Here is a 23,450-nt window from a genome sequence, read left to right as displayed (position 1 = left end):
TTTAAATAAATGTTTAACAATCATTTGCAGAAGACTAATCAGAGTATGGACACGATTGAAATGGTTAATTTAAAGAATGGTCTAAAGTGGTATCAATTTTTAGTTCCCTTCAAACGACAAAGTTCTGATATGACTTTTGGCAACTTGTAACTGAGTGAATTCCGTTAGATAGCGAAATTGCGCTTGACCTTTCAACAGCGAGGTTATCTCTTTACGAATACCCAATATTATGTATGAGACTTCGGTATTAGTTCAAGAAACTATCTTCCAGTTTTTGATTGTCTTTACTAGTACCTCTTTACTTGATAATCTATCTGATATTAAGGAGATCACAGATATTGATATTGATCACAGAACTTTTACGAACAGTTATCTGACAAAGATTGTAAACTGATCATTTTCATCAATAAGTGTCCCACTTGCAGTTTAAGAACAAGAAAAACAGGTTCTGTTCCGGACATGAAATGATCAGGTTGCTCTTCTCCAGGCCTCCAGGGCCTCCTTGGAGTTCGTCCCAGATAGCCCAAAGAACGGACAATCGACGGCTGATGCGAGATCTTTGCAAAGTTAATTGGACGAGAAGGTACGTGAATATTAGTAGAGCCTATCCGTAGACTACTTATTAACAAAGGCGTACTTCAAGCTTCTGAAATCTGAACAATTTGCCCTGCTGCTAAACTCCTTGCGGTCGCTGTTTCTCTCGAGTCTCGACAAGCGGTTTTCATGTTTCAGTGGTAGTGATTTATGCGGTCATTTATTCTCTCGAGTATCGACGATCGCAGGAGTGAATATATTTTAGCTACACAAATTATTAGTGGACGGTTGATTTTTGTGAACGATTTTCATGACCAAGTTGGCATTTCAACTAAATGATGTAGTTTGATGGTATTTGTAGCATATCATACTATTATAGAAATGGCGCATATGGAGAACAAGGAAGTACGCTAGACACTTAAGATATCGACTCTTAAGGATGGGATAAAACCCAGAAAAGTGAACTGTGAACAATTAAAGTAGCTGCGGTGTTGAAATGCACATTCCAACGTTTTGTTTTTGGACCACGAACAGAGTATAGTACAACAGGTAATTCAATTTTTACCCTTTGATCAAAACTTTATGTAATGTTTAATAAATAAGCAGCACTGTTTTATCAAGTTCAAAACACGAGGCGCAGCCGAGTGTTTTAGACTTGATAAAACACGAACTGCGAATTTATTGAACGGCTTAAAATCTTCTGATGTAGATCAACCTATTCTTGCACTAATATTTAAATTTGGGTTTATTTTGGCCTAGAAAATTGGACGTAAAGTTTCGCCGTGTCTTTATCAGATATAAAGACACTCATTAAACATTAATTTCTTTTGTATTTTCTTTATGAATTATTAATAAGTTTTTTTTAAATGACATAACGGTGGAGTAACGGGTGGAGAAACGGGAGTAACGGGATGCTGACCTTTTCTTCAATTTCATTAACAATCAACATCCTAATATTCATTTCACTATGGAGAGGGAGAGTAACCAGCTTCTTCCTTTTCTTGATGTGCTATGAAACAACAAATACCCACAATTCCCTGTCACCTCCGTATACCGCAAAAAGACCTTCACGGGCTTGCTTACCAATTTTTTAAGCTTTTCACCCCTTTGCTACAAAATGGGGCTGGTTAAAACGCTCATTGACAGGACCTTTAAGATCAACAACACGTGGTTGGGTTTTCACAATGACATTCAGGATTTATTTAATATTTTGCGTAAGAATCTTTTTTTAAATGAAAATAACGCTTTTGATTTGCTATTTAATCACACAACTTCATCTGTTGTCTGTATAGACGGAAGAGATTAACCATGCTCAGATAAACCAGATTTCATGGAAAAAAAAAACATTCATTTCTTTTATATGGAAAAGGCTGACATACAGTAATTTTACTCTGGAATTCTTTTAAAACCACGAGTTTGATGGTACATCATATCAAGACAATATCTGCCAGCTGATCGATGTCTATATCCTCATATCATCTCTGCTTGGTAATCTACTGATACTGAGGAAAGGAATTAGATCTTGATCATAGCTTGGGAATTAAGGGTTTTATTTAACTGTCATCTGTCATCTGTTGTCTGTATAGACGGAAGAGATTTTAAAACCATGCTGGGATAAACCAAAGAATGTAAAATGATTATTTTGTGACCTATAAGCAGATTAAGTCCAAGGATGTCTCGTAATAAAATTATAAGATACGAACATGAAGCTCTTTAAGGCCAGTTATGCTTGACCCGTTCTCGCCTCCCTTCATCGCTTCACAGCAGAACAAAAAACCCGTTGCCAGTAACCTGACGAAAGTTTATGCAAAATCACTGCAAAGTTAACTGGACAAGGTAAGCGAAAACATTACTAGTTTACGGAAGTTTGTTTCAAACGGAAATATGGACAATTAGGCCTCACAAAGCTCTTCTAAACCGTAGCAAAGGCATTTTCTCTCGAATTCCGACGAATCGCGTTTCACTGAAATCATCGGCGGTACTTTCTCCAGAGTATACAAACGCTACTGGCAGGTCAGTTTTAGTCAAAGCTTCTAACAATATTTCGATCGATAACAACTAATGTAATTTTAACGGTATCACAGCATATCACTGCGTTCGTGATGGAGAAAGAAGAAGTGGACACTTGATATCGCCCTCAAGGGGTTGGGATAAAACCCTGATATCAAACGGCTGTGTCTACGATATTTTTAAGAGTCTTTGATGGGGTAAAAAGGAAAATCCGCAAAGATCAGGATTCTAAACTGACAATTAAAGGAAAACTGAAGTAGCCAGCCAAATCAATAAGAACATGAATAAATAAGTAATTGACATTTTTTTTTCAAAAGTAAATGCGCATTTCTCAATTGAACATGATTTTCCTTGACTACTATGCGCGTTTAAGTACAACATACAGTATACAACACACCGCTTGTAGCAAATTCAAGTTGACACTATATTATTTAGTGAAAACGTAAATCATTGTCTCGATCTAATGCGCTTTCGATTTATGATTTTATCAGCGTTTTTGATGCTTTGTTGATTGTTTGGAAGTTATTTCCACGGTTACCGTGGCAAAGGTTTGACTAATCACTTTTAAATGACTTCCCGTAATTATAACTCGCAGTTGCCGACTGCTCAGCAGAACGCACGCTAAGTTCAGTTACCGGTGATGATGTAATATTTAGACTGAAGAGTTTATATATAAACTGCAGGAACTGTGCGTGCTCGATAAGAAGGAAATAACTGTGCATGGCTCACACTGTAAGGTATATAAGTTAATTTCAATTTGCAAACCAGGCCGAGGTGTGTGGTATGGATCCTAGTATTGGCACTAGTACTATATAGCCCTAGCTTAAGTGTATAAACTAAATAGCCTAGCTCAACTCGAGTCTCTTGTAGCTCACTGGTTAAAAGTCAATCATGCTTTTGCTTTCCGTCAGAGGCTCAGTCTTTTCCTTTTTTGCCCTTGCGGTCGTGGCAGATTCTAATATCAATACAGTTTTGTTACAAAAATTATAACCATTTGCTTTTCTAAAAATGGCGGAAGTACATCATGAAGGTTATTAGTCCAAATAAAACTTCTGATCAGTCCAGTGATCAGATACGGCTGACAAGCCAAGACACGAACTAAGAATGTCAAAAATCTAATTTAATGTTCCTCATACACTGTGAATGGAAACAAACTTCTATTTGGGTGTTTATTAATATTCTAGTAATTACCGCAAAGAAAGTACAGAACAAAACGGATATTGTTCTTCTCCTAACTTTCCTGAGCAAACGGAGGGCAAGCTTGTTGGTTTAATCTAACAACTTTATTGATCTCACATTTTAATAACAATATAATATAAAAACAAATGGTGGATTCACATTTTCCAAGCTTTAGATTCGACCTAAACATATCTGCAGACATTAAAACCCCTGCTCTCCCTTCCATGTTAACTGTGATGTCATGCAATCAAGCGTTCTTCAGATCGATACTTATATAAGATAGCAAATGGTTTATAAACAAATTTCTCAAGGACGACTGTCTAGCAAGACAAGTTTTTAAGAAAAAGAAAAGAAAATCTAATATGACAAACAAACAAGCAAACACACACAGAACTGAAGATGAAGTGCGCATCATCTATGATTGTTTTATATCTAATAACTGATCACATGTTTATAACATTTTGTTCACTTCCGGTGTTTTATTTTTGGTTTCTTTAGTACATCGTATCCAATTAGTACATAATTCCCCTAGTAGAGTATTAACTTGACCACAGCTTACGATTAATGACCATTTTATAATGGTGTTTTCAAACAGTCGATTGTAAACTGATAAGTGACCCTATCAATGGGAGATAAAGTTCAAGAAAAACAGCATTTGTTTACTCATACTATTACGTTCCTTTTCGCCAGTATTTCTTGAACAATCGATCTTTCTTTTCCTTGCAAAAAGAGATGTGGATAACTGCAAACTTGGGTAAGCGATATTTACAATAATCTCATTTAGTCTTATTTCAAGAGGCGAATAATAAGAATGGAACATTCCATTTCAGGGCTTGGTTACTAAGCCACGCCATCTTTGCCATCCAGGCAAGTAAACATGGCAGCATTTTCTGAATGAAATTTTCGTTCATTCGAAAGAAATCACGTCAAGTCCGGAGTATTGGCTTGCAAAGCTTTTGAACCGAAAATATTTTTGAGAGATGGTTTCAAGGCATTAGAGTTGGTGCTAAGGACGGTGGTTTTGGAGATCGCACGCGGCCACAAGAAACTCGGTGGCAGATCAATTGACAAAAAGTTATTGAGTTCTCTTGATCAGAGATACTCGACGCATTTTAAGAGTATTTACACAGTTGTTCAGAAGTCGCTAACGATTACACAGAGGTACAAAATATCTGTACATCTTTTCCGTAGTGTTTGTTTTTCTTCGTTTTATTGCTTAAACTAAAGTGAAAATTCTGATTTACAATCGATGAATTAAACCTGTTTACACGTATTCAAGCGAGCACTTGTTTTTGTTGTTTCCGTGTTTCAGTTCTTTATTTTATAGCTCTTGATATTTACCTTTGACTCTGAAAATTAGACTAAAACAGTTATTCACCGAAGGCGAAGTGAATCTCGGCGAATACTCCCCGAGACGAAGTTAAATAACCCTAATGGCATAAATGGACATGATGACGTTATCATTTCCAGCTTATCGATATTTTGTCTTTTTCTTTCTTAAATATCGTAATCGTTTTTTTTTTTTTGTTTGTGGTTCAGCTAGGATTTAATGCCCCTTATAAAGGTTGGTCTTGTCCATCCGAAATATTGGGCCAAAAACACATTTTATTATGCTTTATTGTTGAAAATACTTCCAAACGTCGTATCGACCTAAAGCAAAGTTAAGTTAGTCAGCGCCCTAAGGATACGTGTATACCAAGCTTACTAACCAGAAACAATGACGCTTTAACGGTTTTACGTGTATGGACACTAAAGAGGTCGTTTTCTACTTACAGTATTACAGTTTGTAGCTCTCAATTTTTGCTATAACAAGCAAATACGGCCTTTTATAATTTTAGTCTTGTTGCAGTTAGTAAAGGTTTGTTGCATTGTGCAAAGGTTTAGCTTTATTATCTCAGAATTACTGGTGTCACGTTACCTCGACTCTCTACAAGACGGACACCTCTCTAAGACGGACAGTTGCGGCCGGTCCCGAAGGTGTCCGTCTTAGAGAGAGTTGACTGTATTGACTGTGCATAGCCGTTAAGCTTTATCATCTCGAAATTTCTGGTGTCACGTTACCTCGACTCTCTATAAGGCGGACATGTACACCTCTCTAAGACGGACAGTTGGGGCCGGTCCCGACGGTGTCCGTCTTAGAGAGAGTTGACTGTAAACCATCTTCACTCTCGTTTAAATGAAAAGAGAGCCAAACCTGCTAGCCGTCGCCCTTTTTAAAACACGACAGTTCCATCTTCCATTGAAAATGTTTCAAATGCATTGCGGGAGTCGTGACGTCATAAGAAAAATACTTGTGTCCCGGATGTAGTGAACATTTACTGGGCAAAACAATTTACTGGGCAGAACCATAAGAACTTATTGCTAATTTTCCCGTCTTCTGTATAGTGTCAAATACTGTGGTTTTTGTTTTTAGTTATTGTATAAAAATATAGGTAAATGTTTTTATTATGTTTACACATGAAAAGCGTTGACGTTTAGCCATTTTATGCTATTTTTATTTTTCTGTGTAATACGTGTAAATGAAACTAGCTGGCGAGCTGTCGCAGCTCTTAGGCCTGTGGTAGCTCACTCATATAGCTTAGTGAATTTACAAAATGAACCAGTAATATTAGGTAGTGGTTTATGACTTTTGCGAGTGTTAACGTGTATTTTGCTCTATATTAAAAAGCACTGTATTCAATTCTTCATCACGTTTCCACCCGTTTTAAAATGGCGACGAGACAAACTATCAGATTCATGCACTGTGAAAGTGAAGTGCTAAATTTCCTCTTATAAACATGTTTACAGGCTCAAGACAGGCTTTTACAGGGCCAGCAAAGACGTTTACAGGCTCTTCACAAACTGGAACAAAAAATGGCGACCAAAAGTAAAAACATACTGATAAGTGATACACCAATGGATGAGAAGCACAGGGACATCTTGAAGAATGTAAAGGTGGGGTTGGTGAAAGATATGGATCCAGAAGAAGTGTTACTGCATATGGCGGCTTCACATGTGTTTAGTGACAAAGACGAAGAGGAAATAAAGGCGCAGAAGACACGACAGGAAAAATGCCAAACTTTGTTATCTATATTACCAAAGAGAGGAGCTAAAGCCTTCAGTAGCTTCGTGGGAGTGCTTGAGGAAGTTCACGCACATCTTGCAAATTTAGTTTTAGAGGCTGGTAAGTGGAATTTTCAGTCTGGAATGTCCAATATTGTCAGTCGAACTCGTCAACTTCCGTAATTTTTCGTTGTAGCGACCATTAAAATTAGCCTTTTATTCGCCTTGGCTGTTATAGGCTCTAAAAATATATTTTAACGTATTTCAAAAAAACGGCCGTTGAAGTTGCGTTGCATTTACTTATGAGCCAAGATAGTTCAGTGGGCAAAGTTTGAAGGAAAACTTTTTTTGATCCGAAATGCAGCGGTCCGCTTTAAAGGACATTGCCACTTAACCCTATTCAGACCGGGGGGGGGGGGGGCTTTTGAGGCCCGCGCTGACTTTGAACTTTTATACTTTTTTTTAAGATTTAACCAAACGCTGCCAAACTTTCTGAGTTTTCCTAAAATTTATCTGGCAACAATTTGGTAGGGTTGGATGATGTGTCAGGAACTTGACATCACCATGGCAACGGCATTTTGGCAGGCATGGTTTCCCAAATTTGTAATTTTGCGTGTTTCTGTTAATAAAAATCAACTTAAATGGCATTATATTTACATTTTTACGGGTTTAAAGCACATTTTTATTCATTTTGAGTACTTTGCAATGATTTTCGGTGGTTTTCTGGCATTTTGGAAAAAAAATTGAAATCCAAGATGGCGGATCCAAGATGGCGGCTGTTTTGACATCATAATGTAATTGTCACGTGATGTGACGTCACCATCCCACGTGACCTATACCAAAAGAAAGAGTTTTGGACGTACAAAACATCCTATAAGTTTCATGGTGATTGCTTAAATATTCTGGAAGTTACAAAGGGGGGGGCTTCCGAAGCCCCCCCCCCCCCGGTCTGAAAAGGTCCAAAAAAGCCCGGTCTGAATAGGGTTAAATACTACCACTATTATAGATTGTCTCGAACTTTGACAACCAGTGCGGTCTGCAGAAACGGACTGCGGTCGTCCTCAAAAACAACAAACGTCACAAACTCGTTCCATTCCTTCCATTTCAGTGGTCGTTTAAGAAACGTTTCGTGAAGCCTTCGGTGACTTTTTTTTTGCTGTAATTCGCGCTTTAAGGCTCTGAAAGCATTTTTTTCTTTAATTTAAATAAACAATGGATATAGTATGGGGCCCAGTTCTCGGCAACTTCAGACGTAAAATTGTATTTCTTTCCTCAGAATAGCCAAAGAAATTTCTCCCAGAACTAGCCTCATTATTCAACTTTTTGGTGTAAAGCTATCGACCGGTCAATAATTAATTTGCCAGAGCAATAATAAAAATAAAATCTCCATTTCTGGGCCCAGTTCTCGGCCACTAAAAAGCTTGGGCGTAATTTTCTATATAAAAAGGCTCAACTCTGTAAACTTATTTATGTTATATCGATCCCAAATTATTTTTTATGAGGTTTTGCTTAACTTTAGAAAGGAGGGTTTTTAACGCGCCTAGTGGCTTGGCTATGTACTGTGCAGGTTGTGTGACCAATGCATTTAGATGGTTTATTTTGCAGTGAAATGGTCGTGAAAGAGTTAGGTGTTGTAAAAATAGTAAACAAGACAAGAGTTAGCTCAAAACTTAGAGATTTAATTGAACTTTATTTTTAAAACATTTGTTTCTTTTATTCGGGCTGCAGTAGACAAAATTATATTAAAAACCAAAGCGCGAAGCTATGATAGCGAGTAGGGTGGCTGAGAACTGGCAAATACGCAAAAGTCGCACGAAAAAAAATCGACGTTAATTAAGACCAAAAAATACAAAGGTTCAACGAAAAGTTAACTTAAGAAGAGAGCTGAATTATTCTACGTTTCACATGCGAAAAAATAGCTCTTTTAATGGGGCTATCGGATAAAATACGAATTTAATTGCATCCATGAATTTTAAGGAGCCGTAAACAAACAAGATTTCGGGAAGACAAATTAACCTACCTCCTTGTAAACTCGACGTGTGAGCCTTCTATAGCGAGTTGAAGGATCAAACTCGAGATACTTAGAGCACAAGAATCATCTATCGTTTGGTGGAAATACCTTTTTCTTTTTATTCAACTGGGGCGTGAAAAAAAAAAAAAACGCGTTGAACGCAAAGTGGCCGAAAACTGGACCCGGCGGACAACTGGGCCCCATACTGTAGTTTTAGTGTTTGGTTGGTTAAAATGGCATTTTGAAATTTCGGTCCATTAGACCTTTAACCAATTGACTCGGTGCCGAGCTGTTTTTTTTTACGAGTTTTACTGTATTTTGACCGAGCCCGCTGTTGAACTAATCGTTTTAGCGTAGGTTCGTGACGATGTACTTAGCGATTGACATTTCATTATCTCTGCATGACGTAGAGTGTGATCGACTTCTCGTGCTCAGAATCAATGTTGTTTTGACAAATTAAACAAGAAGAGTTTTTAGATGTTCTGGCTTTAGTCGCGAGTTTTCGTTTACCGTAGCAGGACACAACTAAAACAGTTGAACTCTAAGAAGCACTCTTTTTTTTTCTTTTGCCGTAGAAATCAAGGAACTGAACAAGGAGCTAACCACTGAGCGAGCTAATAGCGCCCAACTCCGAAGAAGGCTGTCTGTCTCAGGTACATTTTAAAAATAACAGTTACCACTTGTAAGCGGACACCCTTGGAACCCGAGTGTCCACTTAGGAGAAATATGTCTACTTATGGGAGGTAATAATTTGGTGTTTGTAAGTGGCTGTGAACAGGACTCGTTGTCCGATTATGGGAGATCCCCTACGGGAGGTATCCGTTAACTGAGGTTCATTTTTCTGCATTATTGGATTTATATATTGTTTGCAACTTGAGAGCACATGTAATTGTTATTTTTGTGCGGACACTTTGTACACGAATGCCATACGACACTTGTGCGATATCTCACGTTTTAGGGTTCGAAATCGGTATCTATTTACCTTTGTTAAATCTACAAACAGAGGAAAATGACACTATCATTCCGAACAAAACAAACACTACAAAAGAAGATAGATATCCGGTACCTTTGTTTAATCGTTGGTGGCTTCTGAGCAATTGCGTGAATCCTCTCGAAATTACTAGCTCCAATGAGAAGAGAATTAAATAATGTTTTGACAGTCGATCTGACTAGTACATGGCCGCGTGCGATCTCCAAAAAACCACCATGTTTACGATCTATTGCCTTGAAAACCATCTCTTGAAAGTATTTTCGGCCCAAAAGTCTTGGTAGTTAATTTTCAAAATTCCCAATGTTATAAATATCCAGGATTTGGAGTGATTTCTTTTAAATGAGAGGAATTTTCATGCAGTGTCATGATTCCAATGTCATGATTTCCTACCACAACATGGATGAATGAATGAATGACTTTATTAACGTGTCTAAAGTGTTAATAAAGTCATTTATTCATTCATTCATTCCATGTTCACTGCCATCCAGGCCAGTGAACATGGAATGAATGAATGAATGACTTTATTAACACTTAAAAAACTCATTAATAATTCATAAAGAAAATACAAAAGAAATTAATGTTTAATGAATGTCTTTATATCTGATAAAGACACGGCTAAACTTTACGTCCAATTTCCTAGGCTAAAATAACCCCAAATCTAAATATTAGAGCAAGAATGAGTTGATCTACATCAGAAGATTTTAAAGCCGTTCAATAAATTCGCAGTACGTGTTTTATCAAGTCTAAAACACTCGGCTGCGCCTCGTGTTTTAAAATTGATAAAACACTACTGCTCATTTATTAAACATTACTTTAGACACGTTAATAAAGTCATTCATTCATTCATTCATTCCATGTTCACTGGCCTGGATGGCAAACGTGGCATGGCTTAGTAGTTAAGCCTACAAAGCACAAAGGTTCAAAATTTGTCCTTTTTGCGTGATTGCGCTTATGCTTGCGCTTGTGCTTGCGTCACAAGTGAAAACCAGGCTTTAGTCTGTATTGTTTTGGATCTCCGAGGCTTAAATTTTCTAACTATAGTTAGAGTGAGAAGAGAAGCGGTCACATTACCGAAATAGGTAACTATAGTTATCCCCGTCTTAACTAAAGTCAGTAGCCAAGATGTGACCGCAGCCAATTTTCGGCATAAACAATCGTGCCCTTTTTAAAAAGGAATTGTTCTCACGTACCATAAAAGCGTGGAATATAATTACCATAATTACATCTCTCCTTTGGAAACTGATCGTGTTTTGGTCGGGACACCTTCGGGAGTCTCAAAGTTTGGATTTCTTCAACAATTTTCGGGCAGACAATACAGTGCGGATGCAAAACTTCATGACTTGCCACTACAGATTGGTAAATTATGTATATTGTAGTGTGTCATAACAGAAGCGAAATTTTAAAAGAGCGCTTTTAGAAAGAGGTTGAAGGCATTAAATTCAAATTTGCGCATTTAAACCGCCTTAACTTGCTGCAAACTTTAAAGTAAAAAATCCGCCTCTGTAATGACATTCTAGAGGTATTGACTGATTAATTTTTGACAGGATCACAGTGTGCTGTCTCCTATTTTGCCCCCGCAAAATCATGTTCTTCCCAATTTGGCACTAGCAAGGCTATAAATAACTGATCGCCGTTAAGTGCAATCTAGCAAATAAAAGATGACATTGATAATCTTTCATCATTACTTTATGTATCTGTAAAGTTTGAGCTTAATCGCACCCATAACAGCAGAGGAATAAGTGTTTTAAAAGATGCAGGTAAAGCAAAATTTCGCTTCATGAATTTATTCATGCTGTAAGCATCCCCCGCGACGTTAAAGAAGACAAAGTGGTCCCTTTGCGTGTTTTCACTGATGAAGTTTACAACTTGCTTGCTGAGCAGTCGGCGGCGGAGCAGTCTGGAGTTCAACATCTAAAAGTAACATAAGAAGAATTTTTCGTCTCCAGAAAAGGGCTGCCCGTGTTATCCTAGGCGTTAAAACAAGAGATGAACGTACTGTAAGTTTATTTAAGAGACTAGACTGGTTGCCCTTTTATGATGCAATCACTGTTAATAAGCTATGCTTAATTTACAAATGCCTAAATGGACAATGCCCAGAGTATTTAAGGAACAGACTTGTAAGTGTCAATGACATGTCCACCAGAACCTCGCGCTATGGTGATATTACTTTACGCTGTCCTCGGTATAACCGTGAAACGGAAGGTGGAAGAACTTTTCTTGTTTCAGCCACTAAATGTTGGAACTCTTTGCCTATATATATTAGAACTAGCACTAGCATTAAGGCCTTTAAACATAATTATAGTAATTTTATTAAGGAAGGTTATGCCGACTTAGATAGCTTTCCCATGTCATAATTTTTAAATTTTTATACTGTCACACCCAAATTATTGTTTGTATTTTTATCTAGTTTTTATCTATTTTATCTGTTTTCATTTTTTATTGATAATATATTTGTAGTAGTATTAACTTTTATTCTAGGGGAGGGCCACAGGTTTTTCAGTTTTTAACTGTGATGTGTAACTCTCATTAAATAAAGTTGTTATTATTATTATTGTTATAAACTGCACGTGCACGAGAGTGCGCATGCAAAGGCAAACCAAAACATCTGTCAAATATGAAGTAATATGAAAATAACAAACAACACAGTCAAACATGAAGTACTCATTAAACAATACTTGCTTTTAATCCTGGACATAAGTGAATTTTAACGGTCCATACGTGGGACGAGGTCTCCCTCAATGTCCGAACCAGAGGCTTGTGTATAGAACGTAGGACTTAAAGTTAAAATACACTAAAGTATATGCTTTTAAAAGTATATAAAACTTATCCCACCCATTAAGAGGAAATCCACCCATGGTCTCTATTGTTTCACGGACAAAAAAAAATTACGCGTCAGTGAAAATCCAACTTTAAAGTGTTCTTAAACATTCTGGACGTTTAATAGCAAAACTCAGTATAGAATTTTTTTAAAGAGGTACCAGTTAGAATGGTCGGGATGCCCAATTTTAAGTCGCGGAACATGGGATAAGTTTACAATGTGAACGAAATACCGGAAAACACTAGTGTAAGATGCAAACTAATCTGAATGTTTTTATAATTTAGGAAACCAAACTTGTTTACGGTGCTCTACTTTGAAAAATGAATGCGACACAATAAGGACAGAACACAACAAAGAGAAACAAAACTTTGAAAAGGAGAAAAACGAAATGAAGAAGACAATCGACAACTATAATAATGAAATCGAGAAGTTGAAGGAAGCCAATGCGCAAGAAAGAAAAAATAAAAACGAAATCGAGAAAAGTAAAGAAAAATTAAAGGAGGACAACAAGAATTCCGCTGACCTTATTACAAGTTTAATGGAGGAGAAGAGGAACTTTGAAATGGAAAAGGAAAACCTACAAAAGGAGAAAAGAGATCTTGCGTCCTCTCTGAAAGAAAAAACTAGAGAATATGATGAATTCGTGCAAAAGGCAAAACAAGACTTTATTGAAAAAGAAGAAGCGAAAACGTTACAAGAAGGATTCATCGAATGCAAGAACTTCGTAAGCGGTAGGTACTACTTTGTAGAAGAAAAGGTTAAGGGAGAGGGGGGGGATGGGGGGGGGGGTGGAGCCCATCCCCAGAGTTCATCCTTTTAAGGTGCAGCAAAATCTATCATTTTTAGTAAGAGCTCTAAAGAATTGAAGTCCAAAACTAACAATTTTATGTTCTTCTAAGCCATAAATTAAGACAAAATTTTTCTTCAAAGAGTAATGCTCACGCGCTTGAGTTCTATGAGTGTGCTATTTAACAATTAGACGGAAAGCTCGAGGTTTCTCCGGCTGATAGTTGGCGAGGAGCGAAGCCCCGATTCAACTATCAAAGTCGATAGAAACCGAGAGCGGGCCGTCTAATTTTTTTTAGCATAACCCGGTGGCTGATCTGGTACACTGGGATTGTCGCTAGGATTGATTTGTTTAAAGTGTATATGACATGAAAAATATTTTCTGCTTATTTGAAAGTCCTTTCGAAATACAGAAGAATGGCTTTTTTCTTTTCGAAATATCTTTTTTCGTTTCAGAGATATTGACGTTTTTGTATTATGCAAATTAGATCAGTGATGACGTCACAAGATTTGACTCTAAAAATGGTAAAATACTGAATAAACAATATCTCTAAACCTATTGAAGCAGTGTTCTTGAAACTTGGCACCACAAATGTGCATCAAAAAAGAAACAAAATGACACCCTTAGTATTGTTGCCATAGCAACTCTTTCAGCTCCAGTCTCTCTCTGTCAAAAAGACAAATATCCCCATATCTGACCTCTAAAGTGAGACAAAGGGTCCTGCTTAGAACAGACATAGTTCCCATATTGCCTTAATGCCCACCATTGGTTTGGTTGCGCTAGATGGTTCTTGGTTTACGACAAAAACTGGGAATTTCAGTTTTTATTGAGACAGCACCAGCGGCAAAACTGTTGTCATGGCAACAGCCCTAAGAGTAACATTTTGTTTCTTTTGTGATGCACATTTGTGGTGCCAAGTTCCAAGAACACTGCTTTAATAGTTTTAGAGATATTGTTTATTCAGTATTTTACCATTTTTAGAGTCAAATCTTGTGACGTCATCACTGATCTAATTTGCATAATACAAAAACGTCAATATCTCTGAAACGAAAACAGATATTTCGAAAAGAAAAACGCCATTCTTCTGTATTTCGAAAGGCCTTTCAAATGAGCAGAAAATATTTTTCATGTCATATACACTTTAAGGGTTGATCTTCTTGATAAAATTCAGCGAAAAACTAATCATTTCTAATCATTTCATTGGGCATTGTGGGGTATTTTATGGGCTAAAATAGAGAATTCGGCGGGCTAAAATAAGAAACAAGAAAATAACGAAGCCAGCCAATCAGAACTGAAAACCATTCAACTGTTCGCGCCGTTTGTTTCGGGCCAACAAACAGAAAAATCCCACTAAATTCACTGCATTTTGCATTTTCTTGTCTGGTTTTGTTTCGTTTGTGACTTCGGCTTTCAATTAAGTATTTTGTCCTAAAAAGTAAAAAATAATTCAAGATGTTTGTTTTTGAATGAGCATGCGGTGGCGAACAATAAAAACGATAGAGTGTTTCTGTCGCGGAACTATCGGTCTGATAGTTGCCCCTTGGAAATTTGATGTTCTTAAAACTAGCATATTAGCCCTCGAAGCTTCGCTTCTGATAGACCACGACCGCGCACACGTTGCTCTTTTAAGGGACAATTCTCCTTAATTTTTGGCGTAAAAGCATATAAAATGGTAGGTACTTTAGACTTTCTACTAAAAAAAATAGACTAAACGCCCACGTTTTTTTGAGGCTGTGTCCATTGGCTATTCGCTCATAAAAAAAACCTGGGCTTGTGGTCAATGGCCAATTCCCTTTATGAGACACGTTTGCAGGGAGTCATGGTAGTTTTATTATTCAGCGTTGCCAAGTCTCGTGCATGTTTTGCTAAATACCGCAATTACCATGATTCTCTGCAGGTGTGTCTCATAGAGCGAACTGGCCATTCTTGATTAGAATTCAAGAATTTATACTTGCTTACACTGGTATTAAGCTGGAAAAAATATCAACTTCAGATGTTCTAATCTCTGAACTGGCTGATTATTTAATATTTTCCAATCTTTCGTGCAGTTGGCAATGAATGCCTCTGTTATATATTAAAATAGTACTACTTTATTGGCACCAGGTTTTAATATGACAAGAACCCATAAAAGGTGTAAATGTGCACTATGATGCTATTCGGTGTAAAAGAAAGATGATACATGGTATCATAATTAAACATAATTGTCTCAAAAATAGAGGCAGTAAGGTCGATTTAACTAAATGGGATCTCAGCAACGCATGTGGGAATACTACCACAGTTGTTCTGGAAGACGATGAAGATCGCATGTTTTGTTTGTGCCTGAGAAAGACAACCAACATGCACATTAGGTTTGAGGGAACCCGTGATGGGGGAAGAAGCGGGCGAGGGGGTTGGGGGGGAGGGGGAGGTGGTGTTGGCCTTAATATTATCAGTAGGTGGGGGAGTGGAATTGATTTTGCATAGTGAGAGTTCCGGTGCGACTTTATTTTTAAGCCATATTTTACCCATTTCCCAAACCCCCTGCAGGTAATTATTACACACTCCCTTACGTAGTGTTGTTTTATTAAGGAAACCAAGTCTGTTCACGGTGCCATGATTTAAAGCAGGAACTCGACAGTTTAAAGACACAAATGGAGACATTACAAACCAAAATCAAGCGCAACGAAGAGGAGGAGACCTTAGAAAAAGAGAAAGACGACAGTGACACGAAAGTCACAGGTTTAAGGGAAGCAAATGCAAGACAGAAGGTCGGGTCTCAACAGGAAGTACAAATTGTAAGCCTCGTCGAAGAGAAAAACGATGATATCAACCTTCGACTCCGTGAGATGGAGAAAGGATATAAAAAAAGGATTCAAGAACTGAAGAAAAATGAAGAAAAAATGAAGAAGAAGTACGCACGCGAGAATGAAAAATCCAGTAATGAGATTAAAACGTTAAGAAAGGAGAACAAAAAGCTGATAGGGGAAAACGCAAAATTCAAAGCTGAGGGAAACGAAACTAGCGAATTCGAAAGAGTAAGAGTTGAACGTGACCAACTTTCTTCTAAAATGAAACAACTTGGCAAGCAGCTGAGCGAAAGCCAATTAAAGTGTGAAGAGTTAGAAGAGATAAACGTAACATACGGTAAGTGCAAACATGATCGTTTTCATAACTCAAATATTTGTCTGTCACTGACTATTATCAAACGTTTTAAACAACGTTTAATAGTCAGTGACAGACAAATATTTGAGTTATGAAAACGATCATGTTTGCAATTTTAGTGTTTATGATGGTTTTCCATGAATTACTTTCTAAGGTAATAAAATATTTACGTTTTCCTTTTTCAAAATTATGTGTAACGCTTTAGATGTCTATCACGAGATAGTTGTTGAGAACGCAGCCGGATCAGCTATAACATGACAGTGTTAAACAGTTTTAATCAATTACGCAAAAGGACGATTGCTGGTGGTTGTCATGCACAGGAATCCAGTCTGAAAGTATTTACGACATGATACACAGTTTAACCAATAAGAGAGAGCTACGATTAATTAATGGATATAAGAGAAAATAGCTCTTCAGTCCTGATGACATTGGCATAAGAAATAAAACTGCTTGTTTTTCACTCTAAAGCTGGTAAATAAATAAATCCTTGATAAAAGGACTGCTATACTAGCTCGCGAGAGCTGAAAAAACGCGACACAACATTATGTTACATATGTCTACATACTTTGGAATGTAAATTAGTTTTTTTTTAAATTTAGGAAACAATTTGCGTGATTTGAAGAAGGAACTTGACGCTTTAAAGACAAACTTTGTGTCAGAACAAAACAAAATCAAGCAGCTCCAGCTCCAGCGAGAGACTTTGGAAAACGAGAAAAAGGACAGAGACACGAAAATCACAGAGTTAGAAAAAGTTAATGAAAGTCTAAGTACAGTTCGGCTTCCTATCCAAGTACGTCAACTAGAGCAACGAATTGCAAACCTCGAAAAAAGAAAAAACGATCTTGAGCTTCAACTCCGTAGCGAGAAGGAAAGGGTGGAGAGAAAATTGACAAACAAAAACGAAGAAAGAAAAAACCCAGTAAAAGATGCCCACGTGGACGACGATTCCATTCGAACGATTAAAAAGTTAAAAGAGGAGAACAAAAATCTGAAAAGTCAAATCAGAAATAAAACAGCAGTAACGACTGAACTCCGTAAGCAGGTGGAAAAGTTAGAAGAGGAAGTCTTAAAATGCGGGAACAGCGTGTTTCGTAAGTACCAATTACGTAATGTTATGCGAGAGACAATCATGCAAGTACCGTATTTTCTCAATTAAACGCCCCCGGCCTTTATTTCAAACTTAGCCTGGTGGACCCGGCGTTTTTATTTAGGCCGGGTTTAATCAGTGTCCGGCGTTTATTAACGATGTGCAAGTTTTTGCCATTTTGTCAGGTTGATTTATTATTTACCCAACCTTCAAAATCCACGAATTTTCTCGTTGTCCCGCCCCGACAAACCGTCCCTGCATCTCCGAGGGTGATTATTTAACAAACTGACATCAGTATTTTATGTGTCTGTCCTGTTATTGATGATAAATTGCGTCATAACATTGTCAAAGCAACAAACTTTGACAATGTTATGACGCAATTTACCATCAATAATTTAATTTTGATTAAACGCCGGCTTCGTATAAACGCCGGGTCAAAACTGCTAACTTTTAAATAAACGGCGGGGGCAAAGTAAGCAAACAAGAAAACAATTATTTTAAGTAGCACTGGTACGACAAACTAGTATGGCATGCTACTTTGTTAATTTAAATAATGTTCAAAGAAACTTCCGGCGCCGTAACATAACTAGGATGGATGCTTTAAACAAATTAAATTAAACATAGCAATGCTCGTGTTCTAGTTGTCATGATTGACGCACTGTTGTTTAAAACAGTGGAGGAGGACAATTAAAACCGTGTGCAATACTTTAAATTTGTTTTTTTTACAATAACTGAGCGACTTCTTGCACGTTGATTGACTACTGATTTTGTCCAAAAAAGGAAAAAATAATTTAACCCTAGATTATCTTGGATATTGAGGAGCAAAATTAAATCGAAGGATGAATTTATTTCTTGGATTAAGACGATGTAACCGTGGGTTAGCGCTACTCGGCTTTCGAACAACCGGGGCCTGACTGAAAATTTGCGTTACTAAACTTTTTTTTTACCAATAACGTTATTATTATTATTACTTAGGCTTTTTTCTCCCGAGTGGAAAGGATTTTTCAAGCTCCCCAGGCATCGTATGTGCCTTAAAAAGAAAAGGTTCAACCACAATTTGTGCTACCCGATCGTCTGACGGTCCAGGAGAAGCAAGCGATATATTTGACAATAGAATTGGCAAAACCAGCGGCACGAAAGAAGAGAAAGGTTCATGGTGGTGTATTGACTTAGGCAAGAATTGTCTCTTGGTTATCAGTCACTACGCTTTAAGGCACGGTAAGAGCGACGGCGAGTCATACCTTAAAGAATGGCAGCTACAGGGCTCTGTTGATGGAGACACTTGGAAAAACCTTGAAACCGGCGATGATCCGAGTGATCCCTCACCCTTCAGAGATCCTCATCCATACTATACAGGCACGTGGTCCATCAAAGGCGAAGTGAAAGCATTCCGTTACTTCCGTATTTTACAAACAAGACGGAACTCCTCTGGTAATTATGGACTTTATCTATCCGGATTTGAGTTATACGGATTACTCTTAAAGATGTAACCTGTTTAACATTAAAAGCCTTGGAAACACCTTTTTTTCTTTTTTAGTAGTGCAGTTATGTTTAAGATTTCTGTGAAAAGAAGAATTTGTCATTTTAACAGCAGGAGCTGATCAAATTACAGACAATTTGCATTAAACCTGGAACAAGCAGTAACTGAAATGAAATTAAAAAATTGTTTTACTTATCATTTAAATTGTTTCCCTGGGGTCTGTCCCTATATAAAAATTTCAAAGATGCTCGAACTTTGGTGGATGTGGTTTTAATTCATTTTCACCAATTAGTGGGACCAGTCCTCAAACAAAGAATTAAACTGACACCAAAAATTCTGGCTTCATACTCAATAGCACGCTTAGCGGTACCGGTGGACAGATTTAACACTAATAGTTCCGATGGGCAACCCAGTCATTTTTAAGGTGAAGTTTCTCTTACTTTTCTTGGCTTTTAAATTTCCTGTCTCGTTAAAGGCATAGGTTATCCGGCATCATTCTTAACAACTGGTCACAGCCTGCAGCAATGAATGTGTATGAACCTTCTTCTCGCTGTGAATTTATGCGGCCAGGTGTATGTTTCTTGCAGTCAAAGACTGCGAAAACTGTTTTGCATCATCATTATTATCATCATTATTTCATCATTAGCATAATCATCATTTAAAAAACAGCTTAAATGATTAAACAGCTTTTTCCTGGCAAAATCAAACATTTTCAATCAGCGTTTTAACAATCTTCCTTTAATCGGATCGACAAGAATGCCAATTACTGGTCTTAGACATGTATTGTTTTCTGCGATATAATCGATATCGATAATGCCATGCCATACCAACGACAAACAAAACTTGCCATACATTGGCAATACTTCAGAGTTTGCGATTTTGGTAATAAAAGTAATAAATTCAGGTTTACTGGTTTCCAGGTTGTCCGTTTATTTATTTGTTTATTTGTATTATTGGATTGTCCACGTTATGTATTCGGGATCGGGTGGTTTAAAAGGGGAAAATTAAAGCATGACCTTTGTAACAAGGACCTGGCTGCTAACTGAAGGAAATACTGTAACTCAGTTGGTTATCTAATTTTTATTCCTGATAGTAATTTTGAATATCCCCCTTCCCCTTCCCCTTCCCCTTCCCCTTCCCCTTCCCCTTCCCCTTCCCCTTCCCCTTCCCCTTCCCCTTCCCCTTCCCCTTCCCCTTCCCCTTCCCCTTCCCCCTCCAACGGGGCTACAAAGGTCGGAGAATGAGGGTTAAAATGACTCTTAGAATGCAGGAAATATGGACTATAACAACTTGATTTTTCAAAGTTTTTCTGGAAGATAGTATTTCATGAACCCCTAGATCTACCTCTGGCTTTAACGAAAACAGAACATACAAGCAAACAAACAAAAGCAAAACACAAATAACAAAAACTGTAAGAAAATAAACAACTGTAAACAACTTTGTCCAGTGCTCTTTTGATTTTGCTACTTCTTTAAGTCGTTTAATTTGTCACATTCATAAGGAGAAAATTGGCAGTGTTATTATTTGAAACAAGTCATTATGTTGATGGCCAGTGAGAGGTATGTCTGTCCATGAGTCATGATAATACGCCAGCAATATATTGGCCAATCTAAAAGCCGGCCTTAACAGGTTTTCCGGTATCAATGATATAAGTTAACAGACGGTTAAATAGAAGATTAAATGTTAGGATCTTGCTTTCTGTTCGCTTAATACAGGTTACACTATATATATTTTTTACGACCAGGAGAAGAGTTTGAAACGGAAATGAGATAAAAAGCAACCAGTTAAATTTGTTTTCCCCTTAATTTCAGTTTGCAAAACAAACCTTCTATAAAGGATCATTTTTTAGACGGGCCCAGGCCGCTAGCGGCTAAAGCCTGTCTCATGCTTTCAGTAGGTTTTTTCTATTTTTGCAGGAAGGGTATTGAAGGTCACCCATTCTGATTGGCTTAGACCAGGTCATGTTTCATCAGCCACTTAAAATTGCCAAGATGGGAGAAAGGGCAATAGACGAAGCGATTATAATTACTTGTTTGTTTTCTTCTACTTTTCTGATAAGGGCTTTCTACGTCACTTATTCAGTTTAATTTACTACGACTCATCTATTATCAGCCACTTGGAATTGCTTAGATGATATCAGGGATTTTAATTACCATGCGTAATACGCATTTTATATTAAGTGTTTAACTCAACAAGAAATCCTCGCTTAGACCACAAAGCAAAAGAGAACCGGGAAGTTTGAATGGACTGGTACAAGATATAAACGAAAGAGAAAAGTTCTTTTTCACGAGTATTAGTGTTGTAAAGAAAGCAGACATCCCTGACACCTCTTTATTCAAAGCGGTGTAAACTGATTCATGGTCAGAGCAGCCGTATGACCTTACTGGCGGCGAAGTATCGTATATCGGTTGTAACGCTTCAATATAACGCAAAAAAGGGAAGGTAACGCTTGCTTTATTTTATTTTTTTTTTTTGTCTCTGAGCCTGAGCTCGTTCCCTGGCTTCACAGGCTAAGGGACACGATGGGATCTGGGGACGAACATTAGTTACACATGAAAATATTGAAGGACCGCAGTCAGGATACAACATATTATAAAATTTGAAACGATCTCTGACTTAAAAACTTTAAAAATACAAGCTTTCGGCTGTTTGAACTACAGCCTTCGACGGGTAAAATGTAAAACGGTAAAATATGCAGTGTGTGAAGTTGCGAAATAAAAATGCTAATAACTAAGAATATTTGTTAAAAAGAATGCGAAATAAAAATGCTAATAACTAAGAATATTTGTTAAAAAGAATGTTGTACTGTCCAGGTAGAGGACAGGAATTGTTATCCGCATTGGGAGTTAGCTTCGAATGCCACGCTTCCAACGTTTTTCTTGTTCCCCAATGCGGATAACAATTCCTGTCCTCTACCTGGACAGTACAACATTCTTTTTAACAAATATTCTTAGTTATTAGCATTTTTATTTCGCATTCTTTTTAACAAATATTCTTAGTTATTAGCATTTTTATTTCGCAACTTCACACACTGCATATTTTACCGTTTTACATTTTACCCGTCGAAGGCTGTAGTTCAAACAGCCGAAAGCTTGTATTTTTAAAGTTTTTAAGTCAGAGATCGTTTCAAATTTTATAATTAGTTACACACTTCCTCGTTAACAGTGTCCCAGCTGCACCTTTTCCTCCTCTTTAGTCGCACGGATGCTATTTCAGATTTCATCTATTAGCCTTCGTAAACTCGCAAACACAAGATTAGGGTGAATTTCTTTAACGGACGGAGGCTTATACAAGATCACATATTGCAGTTAAACGCGGTAAGGGATTTTGAGAATAGTTGACCTATAGCTAACGCTTAGTTATTTACAGATGCTTACTTCAGTTAGGCCTTACAAAGCTTAACTCGGACTGTTTGAAGTTTATTTTTTTCCAAGTTCGGCAAGCAGTTGTAATGCTACAGAAGCGATGCATTTGGGGATATTTTTTTATCTCGCATTTCTTCGCATGTTGTTCAACGATTAGCCAAGATCAGGAAACTCACGACTGAGTTGAATAGCGAGATGGAGAGTAAGACAATGAACAGAACGCCCACTTTCTTATACAGCAGAGAACAAATCGAATTCAAGTTTTGGTCGATCTTTTAAGTAGGAAATACACAAATATGCTCGAAAATCGCAAACGTAAGCTATCTAAAGGCCTATAAATGTTTTCCAGTGTGATAAGTAAATAAACCCTAACAACAATACCATTTTCAACCATTTTTAATAAGATGATATTTTTAAGGCGCTATTTTTTTGTCTCAACACAGGCGCCTGCTCAAAATGAGACAGTTGATGTACTTTTTCGTAACATATTTTTTCAATGAGATGCGAAACCGTGACTTTGCCGTGAGCGTTTTAGTGTAAAGCTGTCCTGATTTGGCTCAGACTTAATTTCTGCCTGTAACCCAGAATAGTTTAAGACACCTTCCATACTCACACTAGAAGAAGCTCACAAATCTGGCAAACGCTAGTCGAATCGTTACCTTAATAACAAAGTTATGTCAGAAACTGGTTATGTAGATTTCGATTTTTATATCAGGAAGAGCAAGAAGTAGACACTTGGCATATATCAGTCCAGTCAACCAAAACGATGTGATAAATCCCTGCAGTAAAGCTGTCACTTCACTCAGGCTGTAAGTCTCGAGTAAGTCGCAGGAAATAAAGAAGCAAGAACGAAACATATGTGGAACGAAAACAACTGCGAAATGGCTAAATGACAACTGATGTGTTAGGTGTGCGAAAGGGAAGGCAAGCACTACACAAACCCGGTGTTTGCGAGGAGAAGCACTATGACATAGCAAATAAACATGTGCAAAAGCTGAAAGGAGC

The 23,450-nt window shown here is 37.4% G+C and overlaps 1 protein-coding gene across 8 annotated transcripts; it reads left to right on the top strand.

Moving 5' to 3' along the window:
• The first annotated feature begins 477 nt into the window (after nt 1-477).
• On the top strand, nt 478-19,989 carry LOC144661517 (uncharacterized). Of its 8 annotated transcripts, none has more exons than XM_078522311.1 (8): nt 2,266-2,370; nt 6,511-6,886; nt 9,352-9,429; nt 12,870-13,316; nt 15,941-16,495; nt 17,113-17,604; nt 18,576-19,031; nt 19,138-19,989. In XM_078522311.1, exons 2-8 carry the CDS (start codon nt 6,577-6,579, stop codon nt 19,164-19,166), a joined length of 2,367 nt encoding a protein of 788 aa, XP_078378437.1. In that variant the 5' UTR covers nt 2,266-2,370; nt 6,511-6,576; the 3' UTR covers nt 19,167-19,989. The 8 variants fall into 8 exon arrangements, with proteins under 8 accessions (XP_078378431.1, XP_078378433.1, XP_078378432.1 ...); XM_078522308.1 differs by adding an exon at nt 3,228-3,281 and having other exon boundaries at nt 2,276-2,370; nt 6,532-6,886; nt 18,576-19,989; XM_078522305.1 differs by lacking the exon at nt 2,266-2,370 and adding an exon at nt 478-583 and having other exon boundaries at nt 18,576-19,989.
• The last annotated feature ends 3,461 nt before the right edge of the window (nt 19,990-23,450 follow it).

This window comes from Oculina patagonica, chromosome 7 (genome assembly GCF_052425735.1).
Source record: "Oculina patagonica isolate OP01 chromosome 7, crgOcupat, whole genome shotgun sequence".
NCBI classification, from domain to species: domain Eukaryota; kingdom Metazoa; phylum Cnidaria; class Anthozoa; order Scleractinia; family Oculinidae; genus Oculina; species Oculina patagonica.
This window is presented reverse-complemented; position numbering and strand designations above follow the sequence as displayed.

Excerpts from the sequence above, each read along its gene's own strand:
- LOC144661517 (XM_078522305.1), top strand. The coding sequence starts at position 6,577 with ATGGCGACCAAAAGTAAAAACATACTGATAAGTGATACACCAATGGAT. Across the intron at positions 6,887-9,351 it reads AAATTTAGTTTTAGAGGCTG|AAATCAAGGAACTGAACAAG; the intron begins GTAAGTGGAATT and ends CTTTTGCCGTAG. Across the intron at positions 17,605-18,575 it reads ATGCGGGAACAGCGTGTTTC|GCTTTTTTCTCCCGAGTGGA; the intron begins GTAAGTACCAAT and ends ATTATTACTTAG.